Source organism: Zonotrichia albicollis, chromosome 16, assembly GCF_047830755.1.
Source record: "Zonotrichia albicollis isolate bZonAlb1 chromosome 16, bZonAlb1.hap1, whole genome shotgun sequence".
Lineage (NCBI taxonomy): Eukaryota > Metazoa > Chordata > Aves > Passeriformes > Passerellidae > Zonotrichia > Zonotrichia albicollis.
This window is the reverse complement of record NC_133834.1, coordinates 1,003,931-1,017,783: the sequence shown is the minus strand read 5'-3', so window position 1 is coordinate 1,017,783 and position 13,853 is coordinate 1,003,931. Positions and strand designations below refer to the sequence as shown.

Below are 13,853 nucleotides of genomic sequence, written 5' to 3'. Positions count from 1 at the left end.
TGTCCCATACCCCATATCCCATATCCCATGCCCTATATCACAATCCGGTATCCCATTACGTCCCATATCCCCAATCCCATACCCAATATCCCATAATGTCCCGTATCCCATGTCTCATATCCCATATCCCATATATGTCCCAACCCCATATCCCGATCCCTGTCCCGTTTCCAGCCCTGCGCCCCCTGGCGGCACGCTGAGCACGCGCTCTCCCCCCGCCGTGCTCCGTGGTCTCGCCCATTGCTTCCCCCACGTCGGGGATATGGTCCGTTCCCACCGTTCCCGCGCATGCGCGCTCCCGCCGGACGCGGCCGGGCCGGCCGGGCGCACGCGCAGAGCCGGGAACCGGGAGCGAACCGGGAGCGGGAGCGGGGCTGGGGGGACACGGGGTGAGGGAGAGCCGCGGGCCGGGCCCACACCCCGCGGGGTGACACAGACCCGCGGGGTGACACAGACCCGCAGGGTGACACAGACCCCGCAGGCTTCAGGGAGTGCCCCGAGCGCGGCGGCTCCGAGAGCGGCGGCACCATGAACGCGGCGCAGGGCACGGTGGGCAGCGACCCGGTCATCCTGGCCACGGCCGGCTACGACCACACGGTGCGGTTCTGGCAGGCGCACAGCGGCATCTGCACCCGCACGGTGCAGCACCAGGACTCCGTATCCTTCCTTCCTGCCCCGCCGCCCCGCGGCTCGGGCCGGCCCCGCCACCGCCGCCGGGCCCGCTCGGGCCCGCTGATGCTGCGTACCGACCTTAACAGCGCCCGCAGCAGGTGAACGCTCTGGAGATCACACCGGACCGGAGCATGATCGCAGCCGCAGGTGAGCCTGAGGTGCTGAGCCTCTGCCCGGTGTGCTGCCGCTGCCGCTGCTGAGCCTCTGCCCGGTGCCCGCAGGGTACCAGCACATCCGCATGTACGACCTCAACTCCAACAACCCCAACCCCGTGATCAACTACGACGGCGTGAGCAAGAACATCACCTCGGTGGGGTTCCACGAGGACGGGCGCTGGATGTACACGGGCGGGGAGGACTGCATGGCCCGCATCTGGGACCTCAGGTGGGCACCGGGGCTGCCCCGGCCTGCAGGGCCGAGCTCGCAGCCCTGAGCATCCCTCAGTCACTGTCACAGGTGCCACAAGCCCTGAGCATCCCTCCCTCACTGTCACAGGTGCCACAACCCCTAAGCACCCCTCCCTCTCTGTCACAGGTCCCGGAACCTGCAGTGCCAGCGCATTTTCCAGGTGAATGCTCCCATCAACTGTGTCTGCCTGCACCCCAACCAGGTGAGGAAGCTGCCTCCTCTGGGGTTCCCAGCTCAGAATCCTGAGGAACAGCTTAATGCCCATCCCATTCCCCCCCTGCCATGGCAGGGACACCTTCCACTGCCCCAGGCTGCTCCAAGCCCCATCCAGCCTGGCTTTGGGCACTGCCAGGGATGCAGGGGCACCCTGTTCCTGTGGCTCCTGTCTGAGGGGCTGCAGAGATGTACCCCAGCAGAAGTTGGGGTACCACAGAAATGGCCTGGGGGCTTCACATGGTGTGTTTGTGCTGATGACCTGGTGGCTGTTGCAAAGGGACAGCACAGGGGCTGCACTGAGCTCATCCCATGGCAGCAAACACGCTCTTGGAGCAGCCTCTGGCCCCCAGCATCCCTGGGGATGGCATGGGAGCAAAGCTGGCAGAGTGGGGGCAGCTGGGGAGCCTGAGGATGACAACAGTGCCAAGGAAGAGCATCCTGGGGCCTTTGCGTGGGGTTTGGTTGAAGTTCCCCAGTGGGTTCAGCAGCTGTTGCTGAGCAGAGGGAGAGTGGGGGCACTTGAAGAGGCTGAAGGGAGCAGGAGCAGGGAAATCAATAGGGATCAATCAGTGCTAATGGCTGGGCTGGGCTTGCAGGGCTGTGGTTTCGCCTGCAGACAGGGCCGTGCAAACCTCTGTAAAGTCCTGAGTAATGGAAATGTTCCCTTGCAGTTCATTTTGCAAACCAGGAATATCAGGCTAAATTTGAGATCAGTTATTTGGCCCAGACTATCCAAATCATGTAGGATATCCACTGTCCTGTAGTGTCAGTGGTGTGAGAGTGTGTTATGTTAAATGAATATTGCTGAACATAGGCCTTAGATGTGAAATAGTCCCTGACCACAGTGCTGCTGAGGTGTAGAGTGCTGGTTTGTGAGCAGAAGGTGGTTAATTAGACCAAAGGTGGCAGCATTTGTTTGGGCAGCTCAGTGGCTCTGCAGTTCCCTCTGCAGAGATGCTGATCCAATTATTCAGGGATTCCTCACGGCCTGAGTAAAGCCATGAAAACTTTGGACTCAGCATTTACACCTGCTGAGAGGGGGTGAGGAGCCCAGAAGAGCCTTTTGTGCAGCCAGATAAATGCATTGATGGTGTTTGTCTCCTCAGAAGCAGCCTGTGCTCCCAGGGACAGGATTAGCTGTGCCTGATGACCTGATCTCCTCTAGGGATCCTGCTAAAATTATGGACAGCGCAGGGCTGTCGATAAGGGCCTGGTTGGAGTGGAGACACACCAGCATTGTCTTCTGCTCTGAGCACGGGATCAGAGCCAGGACTCCTGCCCTTGGCTCTTGTCCTTCCCCTGAGAAGGGGAGAGACACAGAAAAACCCACTTCAGGTTGTGTTTTCTGCTATCTGCACCCTTGAGTGCTTCAGTTGTTCAGCGGCCAACCTGCCCTTAATGCTGCCTCTCAGACGTGCTGAAAACCACTTGGCTGCTGTGGCTGTCGTTTGGAGCCATGGCTGTGCCACAAACCTGGAACTGGGACAGCTCTGCTTGCTCTGGGGTTTGGGAAATCAGCAAACCCTTCTGGGGAGGGAAACTGCTTTTTGCAGAGTGTCACAGGAGGGACAGGCTGTGGGACAGCCCTGAGCTAGGGAGAGAGGAGGCAGGACAGGATGGTGCTGCTTAACCCCAGAGCAGGGCTGCAGTGGGGCTGCAGGGGCACAGCATGGGTGCCAGCTGCAGGGGCACAGCGTGGGTGCCAGCTCCAGGGGCACAGTGTTGGTGCCAGCTGCAGGCTGCAGCTCACAGTGCCCACAGAGCCGTGTGCCCTGCAGGCAGAGCTGATCGTGGGTGACCAGAGCGGGGCCATCCACATCTGGGACCTGAAGACTGACCACAACGAGCAGCTGATCCCCGAGCCCGAGGTGTCGGTGAACTCGGTGCACATCGACCCCGACGCCAGTTACATGGCAGCCGTCAGCAGCTCGGTGAGCCCTGCTGGGGTGGCAGCTGGGCTGGGTGGGCATCCCCCAGCCCGGGCACAGCCTGGGCACAGGTCCCTCTGTGCCTCTGCTGCAGGGACACTGCTACGTGTGGAACCTGACGGGCGGCATCGGCGAGGAGGTGACACAGCTCATCCCCAAGACCAAGATCCCGGCTCACAACCGCTACGCCCTGCAGTGCAAGTTCAGCCCCGACTCCACGTGAGTGTGGAGCCCTCAGTGCCCTCCCAGGGCAGTCAGGGGCCAGCTGTGCCTCCAGCTGTGCCTCCAGCCCTGCCTCCAGCCCTGCCCCCAGCTGTGCCCCCAGCCGTGGCTGCTGCTGGCTGCACACTGCAGGTTCACAGGGAGGAGTGGGACACAAGGCAGGGCATGTGGCACCGCAGCATTGCTGTCTGGGGTGTGCTCCCTGAGCTCAGCCAGGTTTGCAGCCATGGGCTGTTCTCCAGCTGGGATCCAGCTGCTGCAGTGTGAGCTCCTTCACGGAGTCTGTTCAGCTGGAATCTGCTCCATCTGACAGTGCAGGTGTAAGGAGATCTGATTGCACTGGGGACAGGTCTCCAGGCTGTCACTGGCCCTGGCCCAGGTCTGTGTAACCAGAGGCCCACAGGGGGACAGTGACTGATGAGATTGCCCTCAGATGTCTCCTTCTTGCAGGCTCTTGGCCACCTGTTCTGCAGATCAGACGTGCAAGATCTGGAGGACTTCAAACTTCGCTCTGATGACAGAGCTGAGCATTAAGAGCAACAACCCCGGGGAGACGTCGCGGGGCTGGATGTGGGACTGCGCCTTCTCCGGGGACTCCCAGTACATTGTCACAGGTCAGGCTGCACCTGGGCTGGGCCAGGCCTGAGCAGTGACCCTGGCTGGGACACGGCAGAGCCTGGGGCACTGGGGCTGTGAGGGGAGCAGCCACTGCTGGCTGGAGCATTCTGTGCTGCTGCTCTGGGGCAGCTGTTGGAACTGGAGAGATCTCCAGTGTGCTGTTCATCTCACAGCCTGTTAGTCCCTTGAGCACACCTGTGGTGATTTCCACACTCAGTGCTCTCCAAAAGAGCTAAACCCCACATGCAGAGAAGTGCACTGAGCTGCTCTGCCTTGCTGGTCATCACCAGCCCTAAGGATGGCTGCATGAAGCAAGAGCAAAGTATTTCTTAGAATAATAGTAAAAGAGAAACTTGAAAGGTTATATATATGTATATATCCCACTCTTTCCACTCTGTGTTCCAGCCTCGTCTGATAACCTGGCCAGACTGTGGTGTGTGGAGACAGGGGAGATCAAGAGGGAGTACAGTGGCCACCAGAAAGCCGTGGTCTGCCTGGCCTTCAATGACAGCGTCCTGGGATAACGTGTGGCAAGGACAGCACCTCTGCTTGTTTCCCCTTGCCTTGCCTTGCCTCTCCAGAGCCTGGGACACGCTCTGTACCCATCCCCTCCTGTGTGGAGAGGGCTGGGGCTCTGACAGGGGCAGCTGCAGCTGCCTGGGCTGAGAGCAGCCTTCAGCTCCAGGCTGGACATTGCTGACACGTGTGTGGCCCTGAGGGAGGCAGGGTCCCACTGCAGGGACACGGGTCCAGCTGCAGGAATCCCTGGGGCACTGGCTGCTGACAGCTCTGGATGTTCCTGTACCCCAGAGTGGGAACAAAATAAACCTCAGCCTTTGCCAGTGGTGGGAGAGGCTGAGCAAAGAGAAGCAGCTCTTGTCTTGGTTTGCAATCCCTTTATTCAAAGTGTTTCACAGAGTGCCTTGGAGAGCTGCTCTCCTAAAGCCAACCACCCCCAGATGTAACAACAACCACCTTGTGCTGAGCAGAGCCTGGAGCCCCAAAACTCCAGCTGCTTCCTGGGATTCCTCTGGGCCTGGCTCTCCTAATTCCTGTGAATGAGGCACAGGAGCAGAGCTGCAGTGTCTGTGCTGACAGTGCTGAGCAGAGGCCTCCTGCTTCTCTAAACTCTCCTGATGCTGTTTCTCTAAACTCTCCTGATGCTGTTTCTCTAAACTCTGCTGACCTGCAGCACAGAATCAGCAGGAAGCTCTGGGGATGCTGTGGGTGTTCCTTTCCTCGTGGAGGTCAGAGGCTGTTGAGGAATCCAGTCCAAGTGTGAGGGCACAGAGGGGCTGTGGCTGCAGCACTCACTCGGGCAGGTAATAGAAGCAGATGGAGACACAGATGTTGCTGGGGAAGCAGATGTCAATGCACAGGTAGATGAGGCGCTGCCTCCCCGGCCCTGCCAAGGAGCAAGGACAGCAGTGAGAGCAGTGCTGTGGTCCCCAGGGATGCTTTGGTCCTGCTGAGTCCCCGGGGAGCTGAGCAAAGGGAGAGCCTCAGGGAATGACCTTTCTCATTCAAGCTGGAGTCAGATGGAGCAGGCTGACAGCTCAGCAGACTGCTTTGGCTGAGGATGAAGGTGGCAGGGATTAAGCAGTGATGTCTCAGGGACAGCTCTGGGTGCTGGCTGTGCTGTGCTGTGCTGCTGGGGCAGCTCTGAGCCCATCCCAGTGCCCCGGCTCAGGACAGGGGTGGGTACGAGCCAGCACTCAGGGTGGCGGACAATGGTCTGATTTTGCACTAGAGGTCACCCATCCCTGTCCCTGTCCTGGCAGCCTGTCCTGGGGTGCATCAGCTGCTGTGCAGCACAGGCTGATCCTCTTAGAGGTGCTGGCAAAGCTGCAGCCTGCCCTGCCAGGGGAGTGCCCCACTTACCGTGGGCTCTGCGCACCCAGAGGATGGAGGAGTGCTCACACAGGCTCTGCACAGCCTCCCCCAGCGCCCTGGGCTCCAGCTGCTGCCCGGCCACAACGCCCAGGAACTCCCTGTAGAACTTGGTCTGGTTGTTGGGCTGGAGCAGCTGCTCGGCCTGAAAGAAACGGCGCCGTTGGTTCCTGCAAGGCACGCACTGTGTGTGTCCCCAGAGCCCTGCCCAGCTCACAGGGCACCCAGCAGTGCTCTGTGCCCCAGCAGGTGTCTCCTGCCAGCTGCCCTGTCCAGCTCCCAGCTCTCATTGCCTGTCTGTGGGCTGCTGGCAACCCCAGCACTCCCAAGTTTTATTTCCATTTAGGAGCCTCAGGGCTGGGCAGGTGCTTTCCTCTCCCTGCATCCCTTTTGGGAGCCTGTGTTCCTACACTTCTCTGGGAGTAAGGACCAAGGAGCCCCCAGGAGGAAAATGGAAATGGATAGCAGATGGCAGGGGCACAAAACCATGGGGCTTTCTGTCTCCTGGCAATGGAATCTGCCCCTGCCCAGGCATCCACTGACACTTTGTTCTGAGGGTCCTTGTGCATGATTGCCTCCAACCTTGTCCTTCCCTGGCAGTTGGTAACAAACCCCTTTTGTTTTTCCTCCCCCAGATTTTTGAGCAGGTAACAGAACCCGGTGGGAGCAGGTCCTGCAGGAGCCCTGCCATTCACCTCCATGGGACACATCCCCTGCCCCAGGCTGCTTCCCACAGCAACCAGGGCATGGATAAAGGCAGGAGCTGGGAGCCCAGCCTGGGGCACAGCTCTGCTCCTGTGAGCAATGAATGCCCCACAACAGGGGCTGGGAGAGCCCTGCCCTGGCTCCCTGGGGCAAATCCCCACAAGGAGAGCACTCAGTGACCCAGTGCAAAGCCCAATCCACCCCCCAGCTGTCCCGGGAGTGCTGCAGCAGCTGCTCACGCTGTGCTCGGAGGTGTTGAGAGCCATCTGCAGGTCCCAGGGCTCCATCCTCCTCAGGTAGCAGGCTCGCTGCTCCAGCGGCTTGTAGCACACGTAGCCCTGTCAGATGGACAGATGTGGGCAGATGTGCCCTTGGAGCAGGCAGCACACGCCCACCCTGGCCCAGGAGAGCCCTGAAGAGCCCATTCCCTTTGCTCTGCTCTGAATTGATTATTAAAGGTGCAGAGGGAGGCAGGGCTGCCCCAGCACTCACGTTCCTGCTGTCGTACAGCACCACGGCGCTCAGGTTGCTCCGGGAGGTGATGTAGTAGGTGACAGTGCTCCTGGCCTTGTCCACCACGGCTGTCTGGTTCCTCAGCGGGTCCTGCTGGCCCTGCAGGGTCACTCGGAGGAGCTGGGAGCCAGCCTGGGCACGAGGAGAGGGAGGGCAGCACCCACCAGCAGCTGCTCTGTGTGTGTGTGCAGCATCTCCCACCCACAGCCCCTGCTGGCCCCGTGCTCCCCCTGCTCCTGGCTGGCTCAGCAGTGGGGAGGAGCAGGCTCTGACCCAGGGGAAGGGTGATCCAGCTGGTGACTCCATCCTCACCCCCAGTGCCCCTTGTGCCAAGGGCAGCAGGGGCTGGAGGAAAGGGCCAGGACTCCCTGCCCCTCCTGCACCTCCCTGCTCTGGCCAGGGACTGACCCAGCCAGACTCAGCCCACCCATCCCTCCTGGAGCTGCTTCCCACACAGCCCAGCTGCCTGCCCAGATCAGCATCCCTTACCTGGGCAGAGCTGGGGGAGAAGCTGAGAACCCCCACGACACTGACACCAACAACTGCAAAAAACAGCAAGGCAACGGACAAGATGATCCAGAAGGTCCTGGAGGGAGCTGGGAGGTGTGCTGGGGCCCTCCTGTCCTGGGAGCCAGGCAAAAGAAGGAGGAACAGGAGTTAAAATTGACTCTTCTGCCAATTCTTCTGCATCAAACAAGTTTCCGGCTCATGACACAAACCCTAGTGCACTCTGGTTGCAGTGCAGAGCTGCCAAACCATTGCAGCACCTGGAGTAACCCCACAGTGCTGGAATTCAGATCCAGCATCCTGGTACCCAGCACTGGCACCGCCAGCAAAGCTGCAAAGCCCCAGGGCAGGGCTGGAGCAGCAGCTTTCCAGACACAGGGAACAACAAATTAAATTATTGTGGTTTACAGCAGAAATCCCCAGCGGGACAGTCAGCATTGGAATCAGACCCTGTGTGGAGTGATCCTGCTTCTGTCCCCTCCCTGTGCTGGGCTCTGCTGGATTTTCTTGCTAAATTATTCTCCATGAGACCAAGGAAAAGAGCTTGGCAGCGCTGTGACATTTCTATTGGCTCTATTAATTTACTCTAATTCTTATATTGAAGCAATTAAATGTAACTTCATGGCACATAACGGGATTTTTACAAAGCAGAAAATGTGCTTTCAATAATCTCAAACACAGCCCACATTTAAAAAATAACCTGTTTCTCAATCCTCTGAAGGACAGAGACATTCAATCCATGCCCAGGATTACATGTGCTCCAGCTGCATGAGGATGGGCTCACCCAGCCTGGGGACAGTTATGGATCTTTATTGGAAACAGAGAACTCCCAGGCTATTCACTGAGAAAAGCAGTGAGGTAAAAACTGCACCTATGTGAAATCCTATCAATTCCAGCAGAGCAGAGCCCCAGCCCTGCAGTGCCTGGCAGATTTTCAATAACCAATGGAATATGGAATTCCCTCTGGTGGGAAAGGTGCAGATAAAAGAACTCCAGCAGCTCCCAGCCCTCAGCAGGGCAGAGCTCACCCCCATCCCGAGCAGCCTGGCCGTGGCTCCTCTGCCCTGGAACCTGAGCAGGTAAACCCGGGCACCCCCAAGGCACCTCAGCCCCGGTGACAGCAGCTCCTGGCAGGAGCTGGGCTGGGGATCAACAGAACCCTCCCAGGATCCATGGGAATGGCAGGAGCTCTGCCCCTTGGATGGGATCAGGCAAGCATTGAGCACTGCAGGGGCAGGGAATACTCAGGAATACTCAGGAATACTCACTGCAGGGGCAGGGAATACTCAGGAATACTCACTGCAGGGGCAGGGAATGCTCAGCAATACTCAGGAATACTCACTGCAGGACAGGGAAAGCTCAGGAATACTTGGGAATACTCACTGCAGGACAGGGAAAGCTCAGGAATACTCAGGAATACTCACTGCAGGACAGGGAATGCTCAGCAATACTCACTGCAGGAGCAGCAGGGCCGGCACCGTCCCCTCCTTCCATCCTCCCTTCAGACAAGGACCCGGCTGCTGTGGCTCTGCCTGCTGCCCACGCTCAGGCTGGGCATGGTCCCGGCTCCGGGCACACCGGGGGAACCTGGCCGTGTGTCCGGGGGCCATAAATACCTGAGCCCATAAATACCTGTCCCTGGCAGCCCGGGGGCTCTGTGGGACCCGAAACCTGAGTGGGGAGCGGGAGCTGAGCGCTGCTGTCAGTGCCGGGCGCGGCTCTTCCTGCCCAGGTGGGAGCCACAATGGGGGCCTTTGTGTGCCCCGTGGCTGGCACGGCCCTGCACGGCCCAGCTGAGGCTCCTGGAGAGATCAAATGGCCAGAGGACAGTGGCAGCCTGCCCGTGTGGCAGTGGCAATTGCCACATGTCAACAGGAGCTCCTGGGCTGGAGCCAGGTGCTGATCCTGCTGTCCCTGCAGGGCTGCACAGACACACGGACACACCTGTGCCACCCTGCAGGGAAAGGGAAAAGGGCTGTGCCACCAAGTCACTGCCACAGCCTGCGCTGCTCTCACACTGTCACCTGTGTCCTGAGAACCTCCCTGTGGGAGCAGCATTCCCTGAGCACCCTGATCTGAGCAGTCCAGGAGCCCCCAGGACGTTCCAGACCCGCCAGCCAGACACAACCAAGGTGTGGAGGCAAGGAAAAGCCAAGAATTCCTTCATGTGATGTCTACCCAGGGAAAATGCACAGGCAAATGTGCATTTTCCTGTCATGCACAGCCCAGGGCTGAACAAACTGGGTGAAGGGAGCCCACAGGAAAGGAGAAAAGGGACTTTGGCCAAGGGCATGGGCAGGGCAAAGGGGAATGGCAGAGGGTGAGATGAGGTGTTGGAAAGAAACTCTTCCCTGTGAGGGTGGGTGGGCAGGCGCTGGCACAGGTGCCCAGAGCAGCTGTGGCTGCCATGGATCCCTGGCAGTGCCCAGGCCAGGCTGGAGCACCTGGCACAGTGAAGGTGTCCCTGCCATGGCAGGGGTGGCACTGGGTGGGCTTTGAGGTCCCTTCCACCCCAAACCATCCCTGACCCCCAGCATTCCCAATGCTCAGGACACCAGAACACACGGTGAGACAACGCTGGGGAGAGCAGGTTTGAGAGTTTAATGGGAATTCAAGTAGAGGATTAGGAACAGTTTGGAAGCCAGAACAGAGATTTGAAGCACGACTGACAGCACCAGCAGCACATCCCAGCACCCCTGAGCCCAGGCAGGGACAGAGCTGCCTGAGGGATGCTGGGCTCTCTCCTGGCCTTTTCCTGACACAAAAAGCACCAGAAACAGAGACTGAATCCAAACCCACACTGTTACATCAGACACGACCTGCAGTGAGTCCACAATGTCCATCTCCACGTTACCCAGACCAGGGGTAAGTTCTGCCTCCGGGACTTTGCAGGAGAGATTTTCCACACTTCCTTCCACAACTCCACATAACAAACAACAGCCTTGCAGAGGTTCAGCCAGTGCTCTGGGAACACTGAGAGCCTCTGCACTGCAAGGTTATTGCTGTGCAAAGAAGGTGACAAGTTACCAGGCAGGAAATCAGCACTGCCCGAGCTCCTCAGCTGGACAGGAAGGAAAACCAGTGCTTAAATTGAACTGTAGGTACTGGAATCTATGCAATAAAAGCGAGTTATTTGCATATATAATTTTCAATTATTTCTGTAATGCAAAAGCTTTCACTGTGGGATTCAGGCAGCACAAAAACCACCCTGTGGTGAGCCCCTCATTGCCCAATCCCACCTGGAGATCAAAGAGAATCATCCCTGAGCAAGCCAGCACTCCTCACCACCCAGCGTGCACACACCAAAGATCTGAACCTCAGGGATGGAAGGAAGCACGAGCTGCTGTCACACACACCCGGGGCCACAGGGCTCCCTGGGGACAGCTGTCCTGGGCACTGCACCCATCCACGGACTGAGCAGGAACTGGGATTGTGCACTAAAGCCAAGGCAAGCGGCTCAGTGATGCTGAGGGAAGTGCAGGAGCTCGGCACACATTGATCCTGGGATTTCTGGGAAGCAGCAGGAATGAGGGACAGTCCTGTGTGGCTGCAGACTCTCTGCATTACCAAATACAACCGTTCAGGGGAATTAAATCAGTGCTAAGTACATTCCTCTCATCCTCCCTCCTGGGAAACAAGATATATTATCATAGACTCTATTTATAATTTAAATATATTCTAACTTTATGCTCAGGGAGTGGCAGTGTGTACAAGTGCTTTACACACTCTCGACCTTGGACAGACACTGTGCAGCAGACAAGGTCTGGAATTGTGTGGGATCATCCCAATCTGCATCACAAGTGCAATGTGCAGTGAAATGAAAGAGATGAATTTGTGTGACCTGACGTGGGGCTGTGCCCCTCAACAGGGGCCCAGCTGGGAAAAAGAGTCACCCCAAGGGCACACTCCAGCTCCACCAGTGCTTCCAAGCACAACCAGAGTTACTGCACATCCCAAGAGTCGTTTCCCTGAACAGACCGGGCTGAGCCACGGCCCAGCCTGGCCAGGACATGATCCTTCCCCTCAGATCACCCAGCTCCAGCCCAGCCCAGAGGAGCTGTGCCATGGATCCAGCACTGGATCGATGCATGATAACCAAACCCAGCCCCAAGCCCAGCCCCTGTAACGCCCCCTTTGTTCAAAGTGCATTTCAGACGGAGATGTAAACAGAATCATACCGAGAGGACAGAGAGGAGACAAGCGAAGGGTTCTACCCTGGGGAGTACCTAGTGAGTGCGTGGGTTACTGCCAGGGGCTGCTGCAGGGCTGCCCCGAGCCCCTCACTGCCCCAGGGCCGGCAGCAGGTCGGCGATGCTGTCCACGTAGAAATCGGGGACCAGGCTGTGCCTGGCGGGACAGCCGCTGTCCTGGTGGCCCCGCACCTCGTCCAGGGCCGTCACCCCGGTCAGCGTGAGCAGCGTGGTCAGCCCGCAGCTGTTGCCCATCAGGATGTCCGTGTCCAGCCTGTCCCCCACCATGATGGTGCGAGCGGGGTCCACCGGGAACTCCTGCGCCACGCAGTCGAACATGAAGCGGTTGGGCTTGCCCACGATGAACGCCTCGCGCTGCGCTGCCGTCTCCACGGCCTTCACCAGGCATCCCGTCCCTGCGGAACGGACAGAGGGGTTAGGGACAGACAGAGGGCATCTCCATGGCCTTCACCAGGCATCATGTCCTTGGGGAACAGACAGAGAGGGGTTAGAGACAGACAGAGGGGTTAGGGACAGACAGAAGGCATCTCCATGGCCTTCACCAGCCATCCTGTCCCTGGGGAAACACAGAGAGGGATTAGGGACAAGAGTCTCCACAGCCTTCACCAGGCATTCCATGGCTGTAGGATCATTCAGAGGGATTAGAGACAGAAGGCTCTCAGCGCCCACACGAGTCAGGACAAATCCGCTCAGGTCACTGGGAATGGACACCTCAGCTTTACAGGCAGAGGGACGGGTGGGTCCCAGGAGAGGTAGTGCTTAAAGCCTGCCAGGAGGTGGGAATTCCGTCCCGCAGCGCTGAAAGGGAACTGCTATTCTCAAGTAAAGGATCAATAAGGATTCCCTCTCTTTCCTCCGGGGTGCTGTGGAGGAAAGGCTCCGGGACACCGAGGCTGCCTCAAAGAATCCCAGGATAGCTGGAGGGGACCTCTGGAGACCATCCAGTCCAACCCCCGTACCAGGCAGGGCCACCTGGATTAGGTGACACAGGAATGTGCCAAGGCGAGTCTGGAACATCTCCAGAGACAGAGACTCCGTGACCTCCCAGGGCAGCTGCTCCAGGGCACTGCCACTCCCCAGGGAAAAGGTCCTTCCTGAGGCTGAGCAGGAACTTTTGCGTTTTATCACCACGACACCGAGGCACGGAGAGCGCCCCTCCCCGGGCCCACCCGCTCCGCCCCCCGGCCCCGCGCACCGGGGATGCCGGCGCCGCCCTCGAGCGGCAGCCGGTGGTCGCGGTTGGTGCCGACCAGGAGGCACTCGGGGCCGCCGCGCAGGAGGTACCGCAGCGCCTGGCACAGCTTGGCGTAGCTGAAGTGCTCGTCGAAGCCCACGAGCACGGCGCGCACGGCGGGCTCCAGCGGCGCCTGCACCCAGTCGGCGGGCGCGGGCCCGGGCAGGGCGGCGGGCCCGGTGCCCACGTGCGGGATGCCCACGGCCTCCAGCTCGGCGGCCAGCGCGGCGCTGCCCAGCACGTAGGCGGCGGCGCCGGGCGGCAGCGCCTGCCGCAGGTAGCGGGCGGCGCAGAAGGCCGAGCTGAAGATGTGCCGGGGCTCGGCGGGCGGGAAGCCCAGGCGCCGCAGCTTCTCGGTGTAGGCCGCGCGCGTCCGCCCGCTGTTGTTGGTCACGTAGCACAGCCGCTTGCCCGCCGCCGCCAGTCGCTCCAGCGCCGCCGCCGCGCCGCTCACGGCCGCCTCGCCCCGCCACAGGACGCCGTCGCAGTCGAAGAGCAGCGTGTCGGCATTGGCGAGCGCAGCCCGCGCCGCCTCGCCCTCCAGCCGCCGGCAGCGCCGCGGGCCGCCCGCCGCCATCCCGTCCGCCATGGCCGCGCCGCCGCGCCCGAGAGCCCCGCGCACCGCATTGGCCGCGCCGCGCCCCGCGCCCGCCGCCCGCGCCTCCCCATTGGCCGCGCCCCGCACGGACTGCGTCCCCATTGGGCGGCGCTGCCGGCGGCCACGCCCTC

General features: G+C 59.9%; 3 protein-coding genes across 3 annotated transcripts; 1 reads left to right on the top strand and 2 right to left on the bottom strand.

Annotated features, from left to right (window-relative positions):
* Positions 1–311: 311 nt before the first annotated feature.
* On the top strand, positions 312–4,944 carry MLST8 (MTOR associated protein, LST8 homolog). Its single transcript, XM_074553191.1, has 8 exons — positions 312–657; positions 768–819; positions 894–1,056; positions 1,207–1,282; positions 3,075–3,227; positions 3,319–3,443; positions 3,897–4,060; positions 4,470–4,944. Exons 1-8 carry the CDS (start codon positions 529–531, stop codon positions 4,586–4,588), a joined length of 981 nt encoding a protein of 326 aa, XP_074409292.1. The 5' UTR covers positions 312–528; the 3' UTR covers positions 4,589–4,944.
* Positions 4,945–4,953: 9 nt separating this feature from the next.
* BRICD5 (BRICHOS domain containing 5) lies at positions 4,954–7,811 on the bottom strand (the record flags this gene model as incomplete). Its single annotated transcript, XM_026799242.2, has 5 exons — positions 4,954–5,469; positions 5,946–6,099; positions 6,899–6,997; positions 7,152–7,304; positions 7,662–7,811. Coding segments are annotated over 5 exons (651 nt in total), but the record flags the coding sequence as incomplete, so codon positions are not given.
* A 2,446-nt stretch (positions 7,812–10,257) lies between these two features.
* PGP (phosphoglycolate phosphatase) lies at positions 10,258–13,839 on the bottom strand. Its single transcript, XM_074553190.1, has 2 exons — positions 13,086–13,839; positions 10,258–12,285 (listed from the first exon to the last, which is right to left on the bottom strand). The coding sequence occupies exons 1-2, from the start codon at positions 13,822–13,824 to the stop codon at positions 11,960–11,962; spliced, it is 1,065 nt and encodes a 354-aa protein (XP_074409291.1). The 5' UTR covers positions 13,825–13,839; the 3' UTR covers positions 10,258–11,959.
* Between the last annotated feature and the right edge of the window lie 14 nt (positions 13,840–13,853).